General features: G+C 34.2%; 1 protein-coding gene across 3 annotated transcripts in view; it reads left to right on the forward strand.

The window, feature by feature from the left end:
* Window positions 1-23,717, forward strand: part of USP34 (ubiquitin specific peptidase 34) — a 322,401-nt gene that overhangs the window by 89,103 nt on the left and 209,581 nt on the right. For all 3 annotated transcript variants that reach the window (XM_069069036.1, XM_069069034.1, XM_069069035.1), the window contains exons 4-8: window positions 4,163-4,213; window positions 4,552-4,701; window positions 15,702-15,769; window positions 18,720-18,912; window positions 19,694-19,755. In XM_069069036.1, the coding sequence (XP_068925137.1) occupies window positions 4,163-4,213; window positions 4,552-4,701; window positions 15,702-15,769; window positions 18,720-18,912; window positions 19,694-19,755 (524 nt within the window). The remainder of the gene's footprint in view (window positions 1-4,162; window positions 4,214-4,551; window positions 4,702-15,701; window positions 15,770-18,719; window positions 18,913-19,693; window positions 19,756-23,717) is intronic.

A 23,717-nucleotide genomic window follows, 5' to 3' on the forward strand; every position in this document is an offset into this window, starting at 1 on the left:
CATGAATTATGTCAGAAGTGATCTGGTTGATCCTAGACCTTTTTGACTTAGAAGCTAGATCATTATGTCAAACTGGCTTTCTTTAGTTTCCCATCCTTTAAGACCCTTTATTCTATTTTCCTCTGAAGGGTTTCTGACAGGTCAGTAGTCATTTATTTTTAAAAAGATTTAAAAAAAAGTCTTTTGATGTAGATCCTTCCTGAAGAGAGGGAGATCTCATTTTCATTCATTTATCAAACATTTTTTATTGTGTGTACAGAGCATTCTGCTAGATTTTTAGGGGAAGACATTTAAGACATTGTTTCTGCCTTTATGAAATTAAAATACAATATTAAATATGCATTAGAGAATTAGTTGGCAAACAAAGATTTCAGGTCCCAGAGTGCAAAAGTCATCACTGATTCAGATGTTACATAAGACTTCATAGAGTGAAGGCTTCTCAGTTCTTTAAAAGATGAGCACAGATTAACTCGTTAAGAGGGGAAAATTGATACGGTTATAGGGAAACAAAAGATTAATCTAAGATTGATTTTTTAAAAACTGTTTTGGTCAGAATCTCCTATATAGTACAATTTTGAATTTTTGAATCAATATTAAATTTCCCGAAAGATCTCCCCCATAATATGCTTATTATCATTAGCATTTTGTATGCTAACAATAGAAGCATGAATAAAAGTAAAAGTTAATGGTACTTTAATCTAGATGAGATTGTACCCTCAGGTCCTTACTTAAAGTAAGGACTGTTATGTCATCCTTCCCCATTTGAGGCTTTCTTACCAGCTTTTTGATATTAACATCTCTGTTACATGGAAAATGGAGTTTTTTCTATCTTATAAAGTTATTGTGAAGTTCAAATGAGGTATAGATAAATTGTGTGAAACCTTAAATATGCACAGATTTTGTACTCGGGTGCTTTATTTTGAAATACTATATTGAGTTCATGTTATGAGATATTTTATAATAAGTAAAATATTTTATTTTGAGTACATTTGGTAATGTGACAAATACCAAATGGAAAAATCCTTATATTGAATTTTACATTATGCTCGATAATATTTAGACTGCAGTCTTAAGAATTTTCTTAATTTTTTATCAGTTTGTTGAGTGATCTAATTTTTATTTTAGATGCTACAGTAATTATCATTTACTAAAATGTAATCATTATCTGTCATACCACTTTGTCAGGGAAATTGGGAGAATTCATGTATCCTCCTAGCCCAATTATTCTTGTTTTGTGACCATGTTTTCCATTTTTTGCTTCTTCATTGTCTTATTCTTTTCTTAAAAAATTTTTAAGTTAAGAAAAGCAGTATTTTATAGTATGATAGGACTTCTTGTTGTAGAACAGGTAAAAATATTTGGCTAGAACTATGCCCTGGATTTGGATTCAGAGGGCCTGACTTTAAAGTCAGGAAAGTCACTGCCTCTCGGTGTCTCAGTTTCCTTATCAGCAAGATGAGGAATAAAATAGGTGGCTTTAATTTATAATGCTATAATCTCATGTATTTTGAACATTGACTTTTCATTTTATTGTATTAGTGTAGTATATGAAAATGTATGGATTATTGCTTTTTAATTACAAGATGGTTATAAATGCATGGTAATTGAAATCCTACTAATTGGAATTTTATAATTATTCAGATATAGTTTTCATTGTTCTTATTGAGTAAAAACGTGCTATTCATGCTTGCTCCAGTAATTTCGGTATGCTAACTTTCATGTTGCAGCTAGGTGGTGTAGTACTGTTTTTGGAGTCAGAAAGACTTGACTTCAAAATCCAGCTTCAGACATTTAGCGGTGTGACCCTGCACAAGTCACTTAACTTCTGTCAGCTTCAGTTTCCTCACCTGTAAAATGAGTATAATTATAGCACCTACCTCACAGGGTTGTTGTGAGGGTTAATTGAGGTAACATATATAAATTGCTTTGCACACTTTAAAACAGTATATAAATGCTATTTATATGAATGATTATGATTTGTGATACATTTATATGTAATGTAGGCTTATTGTAAGTTTTTATGCTGCACGTTTAGTTATTCAATTTTATTCATAATGCATATATTACTTGAATAAAAATACTTTATTTGCAGTTTTTCTACAAGTTGAAACTGTTATTAGTTTTGACTGGGCATAAACCCATATTTCTTATTTTCCACCTATCAAAAATTAGTATCTTGCAGGATTTGATATAGGAATCTTTAGGCCTTTGTTTAATTATACAAAGTATCTAGAGTTAAAAGTCTTAGAAATGGACTTATTTCTTAGTTTTGAACAGAGTATTTTGCTTAAATCTGAACACAAAGTTTTGGAATAAAATTTTATATATTTTTCTTAATGCCTGGTCATACTTCTTAAATCATCTGAAAGTATCTAGGCCTAAAGAAATTTTTTAAAATAAAAACAAAAGGATGGTAAAAAAAAGTTTCTAGTGATACTCTTCCACTTAGGAGTCTAGACTTTTTGAATGTGCTATTTTTTGAAATCATAATTTAGTAACATCTGCTTTATCATGCACCCTCAGCTATCAACAGTTTCAGGAAACATGAATTAAGCACAAAATTCTTGAGAATAGCCACAATAGATGTAACAGCATCTGTGTACTAATGCTTATACTGTTTAATATCTCTGACAACAGCAGTTTGGAAACAGTGAATTAGAAGAGCAGAGCCCTACTAGAAATAGGTATGCTGCCAGCAGCAAGGAATTTTCGCATGATATAGATAGAAACATAAAAACTATTAATGTGAATATATATTTTTTTGTTGAGTAGAAATTTAACTATTAAAAATACAATTTAAAACTTCCAAGATTTTTTGTAGGAACAAATTATAGCATAGTACAATAAAGAGAATCTTTGTGGAATCAGTTTTCCAGTAAAGAGATTTTTCCATTTAAGCACGGAAAGTTATCTTTATTTTAACAATTTTAGATAGAAATCTTTTTAAAATGTATTATAAGTGGTGGCATAACATGAATTTATTTATTATTTTGCATTATGGTTACTTGTGAATGTGTCACATCCTTCTGACTGTTACTTCTGTGAAGGCACTGAGAACTTGTAAACTTTTTGTCTCAGTCAGCTTAGTGCTGTGCCGACATTGGATACCTAAATATTTCCTTGAACACTTAGGGTTGTCATTAGGATCGCCAAAAAAATTTTTTTTGCTGTGGTGTAATGCCATCAAGACTTGTTGGGTGTTGTTCACCCTAAGTAAGTGGTCCCAGATTGCTAAACTGTTTGAGATATGCCTTTTTATTTAGTTGGCCATTTTTGTATATGCAGCTGTGGGTATTTGTTTTTGTAAGAGGGTATTCCTTTGCTGTCAGTTATGTATCGCTTATGAATTCTGTCATTGAATCTGCCTTTAGCAGTATAATACTTTTCTGTCATTTCTTGAATTTCTTCTTATCTGCTTCTTGCTTATATAGTAGATAAGAGAGAAAATAGACTCTGGATGATTGAGGGCCTTTCTTATGAGTAGCATACCTACACTCTTAGTTACTATACGTTACAGAAATTTAATTCTTTTAATTCCTGGTTCTTGGTTATGCTGCTTTTAGATAGAATTATAGAATCTCACTTAGACCGGACCTTAAAATCATCTATTTTAGTTGGTACTTGAATGAGATTCCTCTTCAATATCACTACATAAACATTTATTGGTCCCACACTTTTATTGAAGGCAAGCTTACTGCTTAACAGAGTAGCTTATTTGACCTTACAAATGTAATTGTTAAGAAGTTTTTCCTCTATATTAACCTGAGATCTGTTTCTTAGCTACCTTTACACAAATGAGTTTTATGTAGATGAGGTATTATTGGATAATGATTGATGTTCATAATGGTAGGTCAGATACTGTAAGCACAGAGGGATTAAATATAGTCATTTAATTTTTTTAGGCATATTTTCTCTTATGGTTAATAAGACAAGTTTGGGCTTTTGAAAAGGGAAGTAGGTAAAATTATTTGTAACATTCATTTATATGAATTTTGATGATATATGTGGCTTTACAAATAAAAGGTAGCAAAACATGGTAGATAATTTTTTTAAACTGCTGATCTTGAAGAAATAGCCTTTTAAAATTGCATCTTCTAATTTGTCTTAACTCCACCCCCTGTCTTTTAGCTTATGTGAGCTAATTGTATTTCTTTTTTATCAGGATATTTCAGCTCAAGAAAGCAATATATTAGGGGCGTTCTGTGATATGAATGTAAGTAGAGTGCATTTTTTGTTTTAAATTTCTTGACATTTAAGTCCCTTGTTAAATATGTACTAGAATTTTTTATATTAAGATAGGATGTGATGGGGTGGCTAGGTGGCGCAGTGAGTAGAGTGCTGGCCCTGGAGTCAGGAGGACCTGAGTTCAGATCTGGCCTCAGACACTTTAACACACACAAACAAAAAACCTAGCCGTTTGACCTTGGGCAAGTTACTTAAACCCAGTTGTCCTCCAAAAAAAAAAGATAGGATGTGCTTAGAAGTGTTAGCTATAAAATTTTAAGTTCATGACAGTTTCAGATGATTATATATGTCCTTCTATCTTCACAGGATGTAGAAGTACCATTGCACTTGCTTCGTTATGTTTGTTTGTTTTGTGGAAAAAATGGCCTTTCCCTCATGAAGGATTGCTTTGAATATGGAACTCCTGAAACTTTGCCATTTCTCATAGCACATGCATTTATTACAGTTGTATCTAATGTGAGTATTGTACAGACCTGTTTCAGTCCTTCAAGCAATAAATATATTTGAAAATAAGGAATTTGTGACCATAAGAGAGAATGGATTATTTTAACCAATTTGCATGTATGCCATTTATACACACATATATAATTATGTATTTATGCTCTTTGTATAATTCAAAAGAAAGTTTATGAAAATACTATTATCAAATTGCTTTAGTACTAATGGAATGACCATGAGGTTTAATGTGTCTGAGTTATTAAGAATTGAGCTGACATATTAAAAAAATTTATACTTCCTCCTCATCTTTATATAATAAGGTCAGGTGAAAAATTTATTTTCCTTTGATGTTTTTAATTTATAAGATATAATCTCAGTTCAGTTTTTAGCAGTTGACTATTGAAATCTATTGACATTGAAATCTCTTGAATTTTGAAATCTTTTGGCTTGCTTTCTTAAGCTATATTTTGAAGTTTAATGGTAGCAGGATAGTTATTTTAAAGAACAGTTTTCAAAGAATGCTGTTAAATAACCACATCTCCCCTGACATTATTCAGAATATATATAGATATTTTCTCCCTAACTTCATTTTTATAAAATGGGTTTTTTTAAATAAATAGTATATGAAACCTATACTATCAAAGAGACAAATTCCATTCCCGAAAGAAAAAATACAGGAAAACTGGTTTCCCTAGGATGTCCTTTTATGTTTATAGTTAAGAAAAGTGGAGTGGAAATACCCTAAATGTTCAGGATAATGGGAGAGCCTCTTATGAAAATAGATCTTTCAAGAAAGCAACAAATTGTTATTTGGAGTTCTCTTGCAAAAGAATTAAATTCAACAATTATTTATTAAGCAATAATAATATACTATAGACAGTGCTGAGCAGATGTAAAGATGGAATTCCTTCAGGAAACTTTATGAATTAATTGATTAGATAATATAACTTAATTTATGTTTCAGTGCCTGATCGGCAGGAAAGATAAATATAACTGTAGGTTTAAAAAGTCAAATTCATGAATACAAGAGATTTGAGGAGGGGACTTGCTTAGACAACAGTTGGTGACTTTGGGTTCAACATGAACCATCTACATAATGTGGAAGCTAAAAAAACTAGTGTAGTATTGGACTGTTTTATGAGAAACTAGAAGGCAATATTCTCTTTATTTTCTTCCTGGTCAGATCTTTTAAAGAGAATATTGCGTTCAAGTCTAGGCCCCACATTTTGAGAAGGACATAGGTAAGCTAGAGGAGAGTTAATCTGAATGGTGAAGGTTATCATGTATCTATCACATGAGAATCTGTTAAAAGAATTGGGGATGTTTGTTGTAGGGAAGATAAGACTCTGAAAAATGCTGTGTTTAAGTATTTTCAGGGATGTCATGTAAAAGAATGATTAGATTTGTTTTGTTTTTTTGGACCAACAGAGCAAAATGAGGAGCAATGGGTGTAATCTACAAAGAAAGAAGTTTAGGATTGATCTTTTAAAAAACTGTAGCAAGTGGATCCATATGGCTATTGATTCATAGCTTGGAGTTCTTCCTCTAAAAATAGTTATCAGTAATAATAATTAGCATTTACATAGCACATTAAGATTTGCGAAGCACTTTATAAATTTTATTTTATCCTGACAACAAATATAAGAGTTAGATATTATTATTTTCATCTTCCAGATGAGGAAACCGAGATAGAACTTTAATGACGTGCCCAAGATTACACAGCTAGTGAGTTTTTGAGGCAGGATTTATAATTCCAATTTTCTAATTCCACTTTCAGTACTCTTATCCACTGAACCTCCTTGTTTCTCTGCCTTTTCATGTCTTTTGATTATTCATCAACAGGGGAAATGTTAGTTTTGTTTCTTTTTGGTGGGTTTAATTTTTAAAATTTTACTGTTACTTTTCATTGTGTACTCTCTAAAATCAGTGATTTCTACCTTAAGTTTTTTAAACTTTTGAGGCTCACACTCTGCAAATGAGACAGAAATCCATATATCCAACCCCAGTCTGTCTCCTCACTGGCACTTACAGATAAGCAACTGTCTCCTCTCTGACCCTTACAGATAAGTAACTGCCTGTTTCTTGGGAATATCAAATTTGATATCCTGGAAATATCTCAAATTCAGTATCTGAATCACATTGCATTTATTTTTATTCTTAAAGCCACCCCTCTTCTAGATTTCTTTTTTTCCATTGAAGACACTACCATTCTTTTAGGCATCCAAGTTTGTAACCTACTTTTATTCTTGACTCTTCACTTTCCCTCAGTCTACATTTATAATGAATTCAAGTTGCTAAATGATGCTGTTTCTTCCTGTATAACATCTTTTACATGTAACACTTTTCTCTGTTAGCAACTTCTTTAGTTCAGGCATTTATCACTCACCTTGACTAGTGCTATCAGACTCAAATAGAAATGATGAAGCCACTAAACCAGACAGTGCAGCTCATGGACCTTCTCTTTGACTATTGCAATGGACTCTTAATTGGTTTTCCTTATTGATTTCTTTACCTATTCGAGTCCATTTTCATTATAGTTGCAAATGTGATCATTTTACTCTCCTGCACGATAAACTCCAGTTTCTATCTATTTTCTCTAGGATAAAATATATTTGAGGAGTTTAGCACTGTAGTATTTGTTGACTGTGCAACAAGCTTCCTTATAAATTACTTTCTGGTGTCATATGTTATTTCTTTTCCTGCACTCTAAACTTTTCTTTAATCTTTGCATATGATACTTTCCTGTTTCTGGATCTCTGTATTGGTCATCTCCCATTTCTAGACTCTACTTCTTCCTCATATTTGTCTCATACAATTCTTCTCTTCCTTTAAGATGTAGCTCAGATCTCAAGTTCTTCATAAAGCCTGTCCAGTACCACCCCTCCCCTATGTTAACTTTCTCCCTCTCTAAATGATTATACTCATAATTGAAACTACCTTTTATTCTTTTTTTTTTTTTTTGCTTTTTGGAGGGCAATTGGGATTAAGTAATTTGCCCAAGGTTACACGGCTAGTTTTTTTGTGTGGATGTTAAGTGTCTGAGGCCGGAACCAAACTCCTGATTTTGGGGCTCATGCTTTACTCACTGCGCCACCTAGCCGCCCCCTACCTTTTATTCTGTATGTGATAAATGTACATGTCTTCTATCTTCCATATGCCTCCCCATTAAGTTCTTGAGAACAGACATTATTTCTTTCTTGGTGTCTGCCATCCAGCCCAAAAATCTTGTCACATTCTATAATACTTTTCAATTGACCATTTTTTTTCAATCAGTATGCTTTGATTTTCTTATACTTTCAGTATGTATAAAATAGACCAAAGAGCAACATTTATTTCAAGGTGTTCACAGTTTTATTGTTAAATGTGTCCCCTCTATCACTCTGTTACAAAAATAGGGACCTGTTTTTTTGTCCATAACTAATTGGGGGCTGTTAGCCTAGAGTAGATCTGAAGACAGGAATTCCATCGTGACCATTATCCAAATCACAATAGCCAGGAATCACTTCCTCCATTCCCTCTTTCTCCCCCTCTCCAAAAGATAAAACCACTAACTTCCTTATCCTTTGTGTAGAAGTGAGAATTTATTAAGAATTCATATGTATTTGGTATACATTTCAAAATACCATTAACTATTTTTTCTCTTTGCCTATTCTAGATTGTGCCTTGTTGATTCAGTATGCCCTTTTATTCTTAAACATAGCATAGGAGTATGATGAATTAATCCACTTATTTATAATGTTCTCTCCGGATACTCTCTCTGGAAAATTAGCAACTTTATTCATAAATTATTTGTGAAACAGTTCTTTCATAAACTTCATACAGGTTTTTTTTAGCTATACATTTAAAATTTTTTTTTAAGCTCTATATTTTAAAAAGTCTGAACAATAGGAAGGAACTTCTCAAAAATCTTTCTCCATACTCATAGAGCTACCACCTTAGTTTAGGCCTCATCACCTCTTGTTAAATTGCAATAGTCTATGGATCCCCTTGCTTTCAAGTTCTCATCATATGCTAGCACAGTGTCTGATACATTGTAGGTGCTTTAAATGTATTTTGATGATTGATGGTGTAGAGTCAGAAAACCTAAATTCAAATATGGGCTCTACTATTCATAAACTATGTTGTTTGGGAAGTTTTTTTTTCTTCCCCTTTTTTGGAGTGGTGACATAACTCGAGGGATCAGTGTTTTCATTAGTAAAAAGGGAGATAATAGGGCAGCTAAGTGGCACAGTGAATAGAGCACTGGCTTTAGAGTCTGGAGGACCTGAATTCAAATGTGGCCTCAGACACTTGACACACTAGCTATATAACCTTGGGCAAATCACTCAAGCCCAATTGCCTTGCCTTCTCCCCTCAAAAAAAGGGGGGGGGGAATAATAAACCATTCCTGTCACAGTTATTTTGATTCTTATAATCAAAGGAAAGAATATATATGAAATTTAAATTTTTGTGATCATAAAAATCTATTTAAATATTTATATGGCAAACATATAAGACTTACAAACCATGTAATGCTTCATATCTAGTTTATATTCATTAGAGTTTTTTATCTTTGATATTAATGAAACTGCTAATAGGTCTGAATATAATATCTTTTATAGATTCACATTTCCCAGTCGCCATTGTACAAAAGGTTGGACACAAAAGATCTATTTTATGACATTCATTTCAGAATTCATTTCATTTCAGAAATATTCCTTTTGAGTACTTCTACTTTGTTTTTATTTAAGACCTAAATATTTACTCATATCATCTTTTCCCAGAATTTATTTTTAGTTTTCAACATTCATTTCCATAAGATTTTGAGTTCCAAATTTTCTCCCCATCTCTCCCCTACCCACCACCCCAAGATGGCAAGCATACTGACTACCCCTCCCCCTAATCTGCCCTCTCATACCCCCCCATTGCCCTCCTTACCCTCTTCCTCCTTACTTTCTTATAGGGCAAGATGGAATTCTATACCCCATTGCCTGTATATCTTATTTCCCAGTTTCATGTAAAAACAATTTTTTTAACATTTGTTTTTAAAACTTTGAATTCCAGATTTTCTCCCTTCCTCCCTCCTTACACTGTCCCCCATTGAAAAGACAAGCAATTCAATATAGGTTATGCGTGTGTAGTTTTGCAAAACATTTCCATTAGTAGTCATATTGTGAAAGACTAACTATATTTCCCTCTATCCTATCCCACCCCCCATTTATTAATATTTTCTCCTTTGACCCTGTCCTTTTTCAAAAATGTTTGCTTCTATCCCTCTCCCCAATCTACCCTCCCTTCTATCATTCCCCTCCCCTTTATCCCCTTTCCCCCTATTTTCCTGCAGAGTATGATACCCAATTGAGTGTGTATGTTATTCCCTCCTTAAGCCAAATCCAATGAGAGTAAGGTTGACTCATTCCCTTTCACCTCCTTCCCTGCTCCTCCCCTCCATTGTAAGTGCTTTCTCTTGCCTCTTTTTTGTGAGGTAATTTCCCATATTCTGTCTCTCCCTTTCTCCTCCCAATATATTCCTCTCTCTTCCCTTAATTTTATTTTTTAGATATCATCCCTTCATATTCAACTCGCCCTGTGCCTTTTGTCCATATGCATATACACATATACATATACACATACACACATATGACACATATACATCCATATTCCGTTCACATACATATACACACAATCCCCTATCCTAATATTGAGAAAAATCTCATGAGTTACAAATATCCTTTTTCCATGTAGGAATGTAAGTAGTTCAGCTTTAATAAGTTCCTTATGATTTCTCTTTCCCTGTTTACCTTCTCATGCTTCTCTTGCTTCTTGTATGTGAAAGTCAGATTTTCTGTTCAGTACTGGCCTTTTCATCAAGAATGCTTGAAAGTCTTCAATTTTATTGAATGTCCTTATTTTCACCTAAATTATATACTCAGTTTTTCTGGGTATGTGATTCTTGGTGTTAATCCTAGCTCCTTTGACCTCTGGAATATCATATTCCAAGCCATTCAGTCCCTTAATGTAGAAGCTGCTAGATTTTGTGTTCTCTTGGTTGTGTTTCCACAATACTCAAACAGATGCCTGATGCTTTTGCCAATCCCACTGTCCCAGGCCTGGGGCCAGACCTTGCCCTTCTCTCACCTTGGTCCAAGAGAGTTCCCCACTGACCTTTTACTTTGTCTTTGGCATTTGTGTTTTGAGAAGTCTGGAAACTGCCACCGCTGCCAGTGGTTCAGTCCCTTGAGGCTTACTCTGGCCATTTTGACATGCCTTGGCCCATGCTAGACTGTGCTTAGCTCTCAGCCCGGTATGATAGACCCTTCCTTTTGGTTTGCTAGACTGTGTTCACCTGGAGATGTGTTTCACTCTGTCATTTTGTGGGCTCTTTAGCTCTAAAATTTCGTTTAGAGTCAGATGAGCTTTTTCCTTATCTTGCCTCATATCAGATTTTCATATCACTTCCTGGCTCTGTATATATGCTGTTACACTTATACCATGAGTCCATTCCTCCTTGCCCCCCAAACTTTTATATTTTAGTATGTAAGCTCTTTGAGGGCAGACAGTGACTTATTTGTTTGTTTTTTGTCCTTAGTGCGTAGCATATAGTTATGGTTTGATAAAAGGTCTCTGCCATAAAGCATATAGATACTTTATAGAGGAAATGACCAGGTGGAATTTGCTTTACTCTATGTCTAAAGATGATGATACACATTTAATAGGAACTTTGGTCATCTCATTTTGCAATATTCATTCTTAATATTTGTTAACAGACCACCATGAAAATCATTACAGTGTGTGCATAAGTATCAGATGAAGAGGTAGAGAAATTCTATGAAGATCTCATTAATAACTTCCAAATTAAGTCAGTATAATGCTTTGATACTTGGTGACTTCATGGCAAAGGTGGGAAGAGGTGAGAATGGTGAGAATCAATGAGAAAACAATCTTTAGTATTATGAAATGAGACAGATATTTTCAGACAGTATAGTACCTTCAAGAATACTTTCTCTAAGACAAAATTAGTTAGGTACTAGACATGATGAGTACCAAATAACATCACAAAGAAAATTATTTCCTACCTGGTTGCTCTCCTGGACTTGATCATTGTCTCTAAAAACTCATCTTCCAGTAAGATTACATCAACTCTGAAACTTACCTCTAGTACCCAGTACTTCTCTGGGCCTGTTCTTTTCCAGGCTCTGATTGGAGAGAATGGACATTATAGAACTCTTCCTAGATGCTCTATTTAAGGAGTTGGCATTGGACATACTTTTAATTTACCATGTTTCAGTTGAGAAGATGGCATGCATATTTTATTTTTATCCTTCTAAAGTCAAAATAGGTAACCGATTGTTAAGAATTGGTGAAGTCTTTCCCAGTCTCCTGGAATAGATGTAGTGGAATGGGATCACTTTTGCATGTTAGAAGAATTTGCCTTGTCAAGGAGAGAGGCTACATCTTGATGTGAAAGAGAAATGAAGGAGAATGCAGAAATGACATCTAAGTAAAGTGAAATGAAGAACAGGAGAAAAGGGAGCTCACTCCAAAAGGCATAGATTTTTATGGCTTCAGTTTGTTGAATGAAGCATAGCTATACATTAGTGCGAGGTTTATGTTACATAGCCAGTGAACAACATTCTGTAGCACTTAGTTGGGCCAGTATGTTATTGTTTTGTCCCATAAGGAAAGTTGATTACTGGATTTGGTGTTCATAATGGGGGGCTTATAAGTTTGATGATCACACTGGCTTGATTAACTAGGTTGTTACCTCTTTCTGACTTGTGATTCTTTCAGAAGGTAGGCTTGAAAGCCCCTCCCAAAGAAAAAGACAAGGTTACCATTTTAACTATGGTATGTTTCTAAAATGACTTACCTTTTCTTTCATATTCATACGTACCTAGTTATTTACACATTTGTCTCCCATTAGAATGTGTGCTTCTTCAAGGCAGCAACCATTTTTACCTTTCTTTATATCCTCAAGTGTTAAGCATAGTGCCTGGCACCTACTAAGCATGCAAAAAAAATAGTAAAAACTTGTTGGTACCTCTATCAAAATAATTTTCTTAAAAGTGTGGCTTTGATCATGTTTTTCGAGCTATGCCTGACTCAGGCAGGTCCTTTGGTTTTTTAGTTCTGATGTTGGAACGAAAGAGACTGTTGCTACATCATTCAACAGTTAAAAAACTTTATTTAGCTATACAAGAGGAAAATCATTAAATAAGAGTATATGGAGAGGACACCAGATTGGCACTCAGTGTCCTTCAGTGTCACTGAATGAAAGAATATGTGGTGGGAAGTAAGGTGTAGGAAGACTGTAAAAGTATAAGGGGAGGAGCGGGGAGGCTAGGTTATGAAAAGCTTTGAATGCCAAACAGGATCTTGTATTACCTGTACCAGAGTGCTGACACTATTTGTGGAGAGGAGGAGGTATATGAGAGATGTTGTGAATGTGAAATTGCCAGACCTTGGCAACAGATCAGATATTGAGAATGAGAAATAAGGATGACAACTAGGATGTGAGCCTGAGGGGCTGGGAAAATGATGGTACTCTGACAGTAAATAGGGAAGTTTGGGGGGGGGGGTGAGCATTGTTTCGTGGGAAAGATGAGTTCAGTTGTGAAAAGTTAAGTTTAAGATGTCTTTGGGATATCATTTTTGATATGTCTGAAAGGCAGTTGGAGAGATGAGATAGGAAGTCAGAAGAGAGGTTAGGAGATTTGTAGATTTGAGAATTATCTGTATTGAGATGATGATTAAATCAGATTACCCTGGTGCCTTGATAAAAGAGGGAGGATTGAAGAAAGGTCCAGGACTCTTAAAGAGTGTGACCTGAATGAGTGTTCAGCAAAGGAGATTAAGTAGTGGTCTGATAGGTAGGAGTGAGTACTGAGAATTTAGAGAGAAGAGAATGTCAAGGAGAAGAGTGTGCTTTCAGAGACATCAAGAAAAATGAGGGTTGAGAAAAGTATTGGATTTGGCAATTAAGAGATTTGTAATGTAAGAGATTGGTAACTTCAGAAAGAGCAGTTTCTATGGAATTAGGAGATCAGAAGCAAAATTCTAGGGAGTTAGAGAGGCAGTGGAGGCACCTATTATTGTCTTCTCAAGGAGTTTAGCCACAGAGGGCAGAAAAGATACAGTCCAGTAGTTTATGTAATGATCAAATGAGGGTTTTTTGAGAATGGGGGAGACTTGGGCATGTTTGTAGGCAGTAGATAAGGAACCAGTGGAGAGGGAGAATTTGGAGACGATGGAATGGGAATGACAGGGAGAAGTCTGTTGGAGGAGATGGGATAGAATGGGATTATTTATGCATTTGGAAGGTTTTTCCTTGGTAACATAGAAAAAGCTAGCCTACCCTGTATGTCAGGGTCCCTGAAAATGTTGCTTCTGTAATACATACTTAAACTCCCATGGCTCTCTATTATGTCCATGATGAAACATGAACTCCTTTCTTTGACAGCTAAAGCTCTTCACAACCACACTCCTTCCTTTCTTTTCAGTCATTTAATATGGTTCCTTTTCCTGGACTCTGTGTTCTAGTAGTAATAGCCTACTTTTTGTTCCTCATAGTACTGAATCTCTCATCTTCATGCCTTTGCATTGGCTCTCCCTCAAGCCTGGAATGCTTTCCTTCCTAACCCTGTACCTTTTTAGAATCCCTGCCTTCCTTTAAGATTTAGATAAATTGCGACGGCTAGGTGGCGCAGTGAATAGAGCACTGGCCCTGGAGTCAGGAGGACCTCAGTTCAAATCCTGCCTTAGACATTTACTTACTAGCCATGTGGCTTTGGGCAAGTCACCTAACCCCAGTTGCCCTCCAAAAAGAAAAAAAGATGTAGGTAAATCACCGCCTCTTGCATGTTGCCCTTGTTCCTAGAACTTCCTTCAGTGTGGGGTGTGTGTGTGTGTCTGTGTGTGTCTGTCTGTCTGTCTGTGACACATACACACATAATCAATTTTCGTCCCTCTCCTTAAGTGCAGGGGTGGAGAACCTGGGGCTTTGAGGCCACATATGGCCCTCTCTGTCCTCAAGTGTGAACCTGTGACTGAATCCAAACTTCACAGACCAAATCCCCTTAATACAAGGCTGCACTTGACCTAGAGAGCCACATGTGGCCTTGAGACCAAGGGTTCCTCACCCCTGCTAGAGTTTGATTTGATTTTGCTTTTCTTTGAATCAGTAGCTTGTGCTTGATCTAATCACCAGTGCTTAGCATAGACTTTTATAAATGCTTGCTGATTATGCTTAATCAGCTAGTGCAACTTTGTGGGGGAAGAGGAGAGATTACAAATCTTCAGGCTGGAATTTTGATCCCTTGTAGGAGGTGGCAGGTACCTAAATTGAGCCTTGAATGAAACCAGGAATTCTAGTACATGAAGATGGGGGGTGAATTCTTTTTGAGCATGAGTCTATGCATACATATACAGGATATGGAATGCCATGTAGGAGAAAGAGCAAGAATGGTCATTTTGAGTTAAATATGTGTAAAAAGGGAGTAAGTAATGTTTAGTAAATCTGGAAAGGTAGATTGTGAGCCAGAGGAATTTGTATTTGAGTGGGCCTTCCTTATATGTGAAATATGTGTTGCCTACCAAAAAAAAATCATAGCTAGTTGTTTGCAAAATAGTAATTTTTTAAAACAAAGAACTCCTTTGCATATAGAATTATCATTTATTCTTTAAAATGAGGGATAGGAACAGGACCTTTGATTACATTGGTATAAAGAACTTTCTGGTGAAGAAACTCCCACTTTTAGTGAGGGTCATCACTTTCTTTGCTGTATATTGTCTTCTAGAATACTGAGTGGTTAAATGATTTGTCCTCAACCTTACTGCATATACACATACATATATAATGTATGTAAGTGTATGTGTTTTCTTATAACATGTTGCCTCATATTCTGTAGAATATAAATTTAAATATGCTTTTTGTAGGAGTGGCAAGATACCAAACCTTAATTGTTTTTTTTATGATTGTTTTCTTTTAATCATTATTATGTATTTGTGGAGAAAGTAATAATCTTTTATTTTTCTTATAGATTAGAATATGGCTGCATATACCTGCTGTCATGCAGCATATTATTCCATTTAGGACCTATGTTATCAGGTAAGTTTTTTGTTTTTGAGTAATGCAATATATTGGTTTAATTTAATATTTATATCACATTATATGAACAGCTACATTTGTTACCTAAACGCTAAAAAATTCCCAATTTTGGAGTTATGGGCTCAGATTCCATCATCACTTTGGTGTTGCCTTTGTTGCTGAGTTTTCTTAACATTTATCTTTAGGACCTCTTTTAGGAACTTTCTTCCTAATGGAAAACCAGTTTTTTTGTGTTGGAGTATTGGAGCAGAAGATAGCTTGTATTGGATGCTATCTCCTGGGAATAGTGAGTATAGGATCATAGATGTAGAAATGGAACAGGCCTTAGGTGTCTAGTTTAGTCTCTTAATTTTAAAGGTGAGGAAAATGAGGAAATGAGGAGGAAAATTTCCAAAATTTGGCCCAGGGCTTACTCAAGGTCTTAACTAATCATTAAGCACAGTATTCAGTTGAAGTTCCTTGTCTCCCAGATTTTTTGAGCCATAATAGCCTGTAGTGTTGTGGGGAAATCTTTCTTGCCCCATGCACCTGGTATCCCAGCTTTGCCATATTTTTCTAAGCTTCATTAATTGTTCATTTATTTCCTTTCATACATAATAGTGAATTCATTAGATCCATTGTGAAAACAGCTGTTCCAGGCTGGTGCTAGAACAGAGCTATTAGATAATATGTATCTGAACTGAATTCCAACCATGCTGGATACTAAATTTTATTTAGCTGCTGTTCACACCAAATGAGCTCCTAGGTTCTTATCAATCCAAGTAAAGGAGTCAGATTTTTTACTGTTTAATACAGCTGTCAGTATAGTAGCTCTGCTAGCAACTGCATGTTTTGACCTCTTTTGCTTAGTACCTCAGTTTTCAGTTATCTAAAATCACAGAATCAAAATAGATGAGTTGCATGAGGCATATAGAGATTAAGTTACTAACTTAGGACCACCTAGCATTTTCTTCCTCTCTCCTGTTGACTAAGAATGTGATTAGTAAGAGTGATTCCTCCATGCTTAATTCATTCTCCCTAGATAGTGTTTTCTCTGTCTTGAGCTGCTCGCTTGAGCCAATCACTTAAACTCTTTGGGTCTCCATTTTCCTATTTGTAATATGAGGTTTTGTACTTAATAGTATTTTTTTCTTAAAGCAATCGGGGTTAAGTAACTTGCTCAAGGTTACACGGCCAGGTATTTCTGGGTGTGGTGCTGAGTATCTGAGCCCGGATTTGATCCAGGTCATCCCGACACTGGAGCTGGTGCTCTTACTTGCTGAGCCACCTGGCTGCCCCTAAGCAATTGGGGTTAAGTAACTTGCTCAAGGTTACACGGCCAGGTGTTTCTGGGTGGGTGCTAAGTGTCTGAGCCCGGGATTCGATTTCCAGGTCATCCCAACACTGGAGCCAGTGCTCTTACTCGCTGTGCTACCTGGCCACCCCCTTAATAGTATTTTTAACAAGCATTTGTTAGTCTATTTCTAAATGTTATGCTCCTATAACAGATTAGTACTCAGTTATTCTCTGATAATTTTCTTATTTTTGCTTCCCAGTGTGTTTTTTGTATTTTTTTTTCTTCATCAAATAATTTGATTGGGGGTGAGGGGGAAGAAAAGAAGAGCTAATCTATTTATAATTTTTTTGTCCTTTTCATGATTAAACCTTCCTTAAATATTACAACCAGTTGACAAAATCCATATAAATAACGAAACCACTTATTACAACATAAAACTTTCTATTAGTTTGGAAAAGCAATAGTGTGAGGTGAGTGTTTTGTCCTCCTTCCCACACATATATTGAATGTAACTTTTTTCCACTTAGAGATGATGATCCTTTGATTATTTCGTGATTTTTTTTTTTTTTGCTTTTTGGAGGGCAGTTGGGTTAAGTGACTTGCCCAAGGTCACACGGCTAGTGTTTTTGTGTTAAGTGTCTGAGGCCAGAACCGAACTCAGGTCCTCCTGACTCCAGGGTTGGTGCTCTACTCACTGTGCCACATACTCACCCCTATTTCATGATTTTCATCTCAGGCTCTTACAGACTAGGAATGTAAATATTAAATGCAGTCATTTTAGCAAAATTACATTTTGGTAAAAATAATAGTTACATTTTGGAGTCTGTTGCTACCATGTTTCTGTTAGGAGTTCCTCCTCTTTTCAAGCATCAACATTGTACAAAACGCCATATATGAAATTCTTAGTCAATGTGTTTTTATCAGGGGAAAAAAAGATTAACTCATTCATTATCAAAGTGCACACATTTTATTTTACATTGAGAAATCTATAGATTAAATTGGTCTATTTCAGGAGTGGGAAATGTAGGACCTCCAGGCCACATGTGACCCTTCTAGGTCCTTGGGTACAACCTTTTGATTGAGTCCAAGTTTTACAGAGCATATTCTTTTATTAAGGGCATTTGTTCTGTAAAGTCTGAATTCAGTCAAAGGGCCAAACTTGAGGACCTAGAGAGGCACATATGACGTCAAGTCCCCAGGTCCCCCATCCCTGGATTCCATTGTTATATTCCTGAGTTATTATGTCTGCTGTGGTGGGGGAAAAATGATCGTAATTTGAAGAAAATTCTACATCTTAGCTTAATGTTCTATTCTTATCTATGATTGCTGTTTCATTCCCTTTTGCTTATCAACATCAGTCATGAAAAGACATTTTTGAAATGTGTACCATTTATAGATTGTCATTATTTACTTAGACTTTGGTTACAAATCTGATTTTTTTTGTTTTCCCCTTGTCCTTCTGCCATCCCTTCTCCCAGTTTCCCCTACCATTACTTTCATGACATGTATAAGGTATTTAGATTTGTTAATTAAATTAATTTGAAGGACTCTGGTGTTATAGGAAGTACATATATTTTTTCTTTTTGAATATGTTAAAGATTGAAGTGGAAAGGAATTGATCTACATATCTGCCTTTTGGGGATTTCTTTTTATTTTTCTTTCTAATTATTTCAGGTATTTATGCAAACTTTCTGACCAGGACTTAAGACAGAGTGCTGCTAGAAACATGGCTGATTTAATGTGGAGCACAGTGAAAGAACCATTGGATACAGCCTTGTGCTTTGATAAAGAAAGCCTTGATCTTGCATTTAAATACTTCATGTCACCCACATTGACAATGAGGTTGGCTGGACTAAGTCAAATAACAGTAAGTTGCACGTGTTTTTTCATAATTTATTTTGAATAAATTTTGGTTTGCCTACGTTAGAAATTATTGAAATTCACTCAATTCTTTTTCATCTTTTAAAATTATTTATTATAATTTATTTACTCTTGTTATTTGCTACAGTTATTTTATTAATGAGTGGAACACAAGTAAAAGGAACATTAAATACATTCAGTTGAATTATAAGAATATTATATCTAAGCCAGTAGATTTGATTCACCTAGTTCTGTTATACGTTTTTTGCCTAGAGAATACCCACTGTAAGATTTGTGATGAATTAAAATACTCATGAATATTTAGATTTTTTTACCTTGAAAAATGTTTTCATCTATTATCTTAGCTTTCTTACTGACAAGTTCCTTTTAAAAACTTTGGAGAGGTTGTAAAGTATTTTTCAGAAGGTTTTTCAAATCAAATCTATTAAATAGCTTTTGGTTTTCAATTTTCTTAGTTGCTGTTACAAGTTTTTTAAAAATTGATATTAGCAACATTTATGAATTTATTTTTGATATAAGTTGTTGATAAATCAAGGATAAAATATTATTGTAAATTTTGCTGAACTTTGTTTTTCAATGTTTCTATTGGATTCTCAAATTTTTCCAGTGATATCCATGAAATTGTTGTGCTTATGATACAGTTGCAAGTGTACTTTATTTTCCCAAATGTTAACATTGCTTAATTTCTTATCACTGCTAATAAAAAATGAGGTAGGAAGATATTCTTGGTTGCATTTTGAAGTGATATTTCTTTTTTCTAATCACAGAATCAGCTTCACACCTTCAATGATGTGTGCAATAATGAATCCTTAGTTTCAGACACAGAAACGTAAGTAAGAGTATTATTTTGAGTACCTTCTGCACAAGTGCATTGTAGTCTAGAGTCAAATCTCCTATATGGTCTTTTGTGGTTATAGACCTTTAAGTTATGACAACTATGAACTACTAACTACTGTAATTGTTTTGTTTTAAGGCTTCATAGCATATTTTAAATTAGAAATCCTTCAAATCAATTATTATTATTTCCCCTCCCAATTACATGTAAAACTATTTTTAGCATTTTTTTTAAAAGTTTTGAGTTCCAAATTCTATCCCTTTCCCCACTGCTGTCCTTCCTGACATGGTGAGTAATCTTATACAGGTTATGCATGTGCAATCATGTAAAATATTTCCATGTTAGCCCTTTTGTGAAGACTTGAACAAGAAAGAAACAAAGAATGAAAGGAAGTTAAAATAGCCCTCTTCAGTCTCTATTCAGGCTACATCAGTTCTTTCTTTGGAGTTGGATAGCATGTTTCATCCCAATTCCTTTGGGATTGTCTTAGATCGTTGTATTGCTGAGAATAGCCACTTCATTAGCAATTCTTCATCATGTAATATATTTGTTACTGTGTACAATATTCTCCTGGTTCTGCTTACTTCACTTTGTATCAGTTCATGTAAGTTATTACAGGTTTTCCTGAAGTCATCCTGCTTGTCCTTTCTTATAGCACAGTAATATTTCATCACAATCATATATCCTTGCCAACATTTGTCATAGATAGGTGTGTACCTCAGAGTTGTTAATTTTCCTTTCTCTAATCAATAGTGATTAAGAGCATTTTTTTCACATGACTATTGTTAGCTTTGATTTCTTTGTCGGAAAACTGCCTGCTCATATACTTTGACCATTTATCATCTGGGGAGTGGCTTGTATTCTTATGAATTTGACTCAGTTCTCTATGTGTTTGAGAAATGAGACCTTCAGAGATACTTGCTGCAAAATTTTTTCCTAGTTTTCTGCAAAACAATTATCACTTAAAACAGTCTTAGTTCTGTGGTCTTAATAAATTCACATGTACCGCAGGCTATAAAAAGCAGAAAAAAATTGGAGAAAGAAATTTAGAAATTTAAAGTTTGCAGTATTCATATAAATTTTACAACATACTTATGTTAGCTGTATTCGTTCTGTATATAGTCTTGGAAGTAATTTATTAAAAGTTAGTTTCCAAGAAAAGATTGTACTCTTTCTAGTTTGTACCTTCACCTTATATCTAAAATGTTTTTTAAATCCACATGTAAATACATAGACTATTCTCACTTTTCTCTTTTCCCTTATTAATTCAGCTGTTAGTGTAGATAAGCATTCATCCAATGTTATTTTTTCCTGAATGATATAGCAGGGAATGAAGTTTTCATATATCAAGGAATTCTCTTTCTTTATTTCTAAAATGAGGACATGATTTTCATAAATAATGAACAATTAAATAATGATTAAATAATTTTGAAAATTAATTGTTAAAGGGTTATAAATACATTAATATCTTACTCATATATTAGCCCAGTTCAGAAAGTGTGCAAAAAGGGAGAATTATATAGTAGATACTTTGTAATTAATAAAGAAAATATTTAAAAAGAATAAAAGAACAAGTTTTGTTTGCTTACAGTTTGTCTATGTTTTGACATACAGGTTTTGGGATAGGAATTGCAAGGAGACTTGACTGAGATTGTTAGTCTCTGTATAGCAGGGAATTATAATGGTTTGTCCTTCAAGAGTATGACTTATAATCATTATCTAACCTCCATTCAGCTGCCAAAGTATTGTTCTTAAAGTACAAGCGTGTGCATAGCACTTGCTTGCTCAATACTCTGTTGGCTCCCTATTACTTCTAGAATCAAATACAAATTCTTTTTGAAGTCTTTGAAACCTTTCACTGTGTAACTCCAACCTTATCTTTCCAGCCTTTTATATTACTTCCTTTCACACACTCAACCATCTACTTGAAATGACCTGGCTATTTCCATCATATGCATACTATCTCTCATTTCTGTGCTCTTTTGTTTTGGGTGTCCCCTCTTTAATATAATGTACTCCTTATTTACCTATTAGCATTCCTACCTTCCTTTGAAGCTCAGCAGAGTGTTTCTGCATGAAACTTTTCCTTATCGCTCTAGATGTTACTTTAGTATATTATATGAGATTACTTTATATTTGTTTTGTATATTTTTCACATAGATTTATGTGAATTTATAGTCTCCCTTGGATGGATCATAAGCTCCTTAAGGTCAGGGACTGTTTGTTTACTTTTTCCTTTGTATCAGAACACAATATAATACATGGCATTCAGTAGACATTTAACAAATGCTTGTTGGTTGACTGATTATCTGATACCTTGAATTGAGAGTCAGTCATGTACTGGGAGAAGATACTGTCTTTATTTACTGGACTTTGGGATCAGAGATTTTGTGTGCATGGAAGGATGCAGAAACCTTAAAATTTTACAACCTAAGAAGATTATGGAGAAAGAGAAAAGTTCCCTTTTCTAGGGAGGGGGTGGCAGAAAGGAACATCTAATTCAACCTTAGTAAGCATTCTTACAGTATCCTTATGTTTATAACTCATATGATGTTATACTTAAAGTTTAATATCACAGGTATAACCATTTGTGTAAAAAATCTTATTAAAATGACAAATCAATTCACTTGCCTCTTGGGTAGAAACTGTTAACTTGATATTATGTGGCTAATTGACATGTAAGGCCATTTTGTTTCATATGTTAGTCTTTTAAACTTCTAGTATTCTCATTCTTATTTAGTCTTCAGCTTCATAAATTTCTTTCCCCTCTCTCTACTCTCTCTTTTATTCATTAATGATTCGTATCTGCTTAAACTGATTATAGAACCTTTAGTTTGCTTTGTTTCTTAAATTTAAACTAGTATCAGTGGTCATAGGGGCATCTGGGTGGCTCAGTGGATAGAGCAATAGCTTGGAATCGGGAAGTCTCATCTTTGAGTAAAAAAAAAAACCAAAACAAAATCCAGCCTCAGACATTGTATGCCTCAGTTCTTCATTAATAGTGCTTAAGTCCATAAAGCACTTTACATGTATTATTTCATTTGATCCTTGTCTAGGAGATAGAAGCTATTATTGTCCCCATTGTACAGGTGAGGAAAGAAGCTGGGTGCATAACTCCACTTTGCCACCTTGCTGTATATATCATATGGTAATGTATATAAAGTATATGTAAAATTATAGCTAATTTAAAAAAATATTGTTTTAGTAAAAAAAAGTTAAAAGGTTTGTGTTGGTGGCAACAAGATTTGACAGTGACATAGCTTTTCTGTGATACTTCTTACTATACCTTTAGCTCAGTTGCTCACATACTCTAATTTGCTATTCTCTTCCTTCTTTTATGATTTTTCTTGAAAACTTGTACTGAAATTTCTCAGCAGTGATACAATGAATTAAAAGTACAAAGTATTTAACATTAAGAATGTTAAATTTTTCCTTGGTATACTTAAAATTCTTCATTCTTAAATAAAAGTAGAATGGAGGGAAATGTTACATATTTTATCCAGTGATTTTTATTGGTAATTGCCAAATGTTTAAAATGTAACATTGCTAAAAGATTTTGTATAGTACTTCTTACAAAACTTCTAGCACTTCAGAAATCATTGATTTTAAATTTTGAAAAAATAAAATATGCAAATAAAATTAAAGAGATTATAAACAATGCAATAAAAATTTTTTAGGATATTTAACCCACCTTTTAGCAAGGTGGGTGATGTAGTTCTACAATGTGAGATCATTTTAATGATCTTATTATGATAGTGTATATTTTTGAGTCTTTTTATTTGAAATGCTATGTAGGTAAAATTTGAGCACAGTATTCCAAAATAATATACCTTCAGCACTCATCAGTCATTGCAAATGGTAAACTTGAAATTATTTCTGGACCCCCAAAACTGCTTTGGATTACTTTTTTGTAGTTTTAAATTTTATGTTTCATTACTTAGACCCTGCTGTAATTT

Source organism: Petaurus breviceps, unplaced genomic scaffold (assembly GCF_028583685.1).
Source record: "Petaurus breviceps papuanus isolate PSGF00001 unplaced genomic scaffold, PetGlider_PUasm1.0 90775, whole genome shotgun sequence".
Taxonomy (NCBI): domain Eukaryota; kingdom Metazoa; phylum Chordata; class Mammalia; order Diprotodontia; family Petauridae; genus Petaurus; species Petaurus breviceps.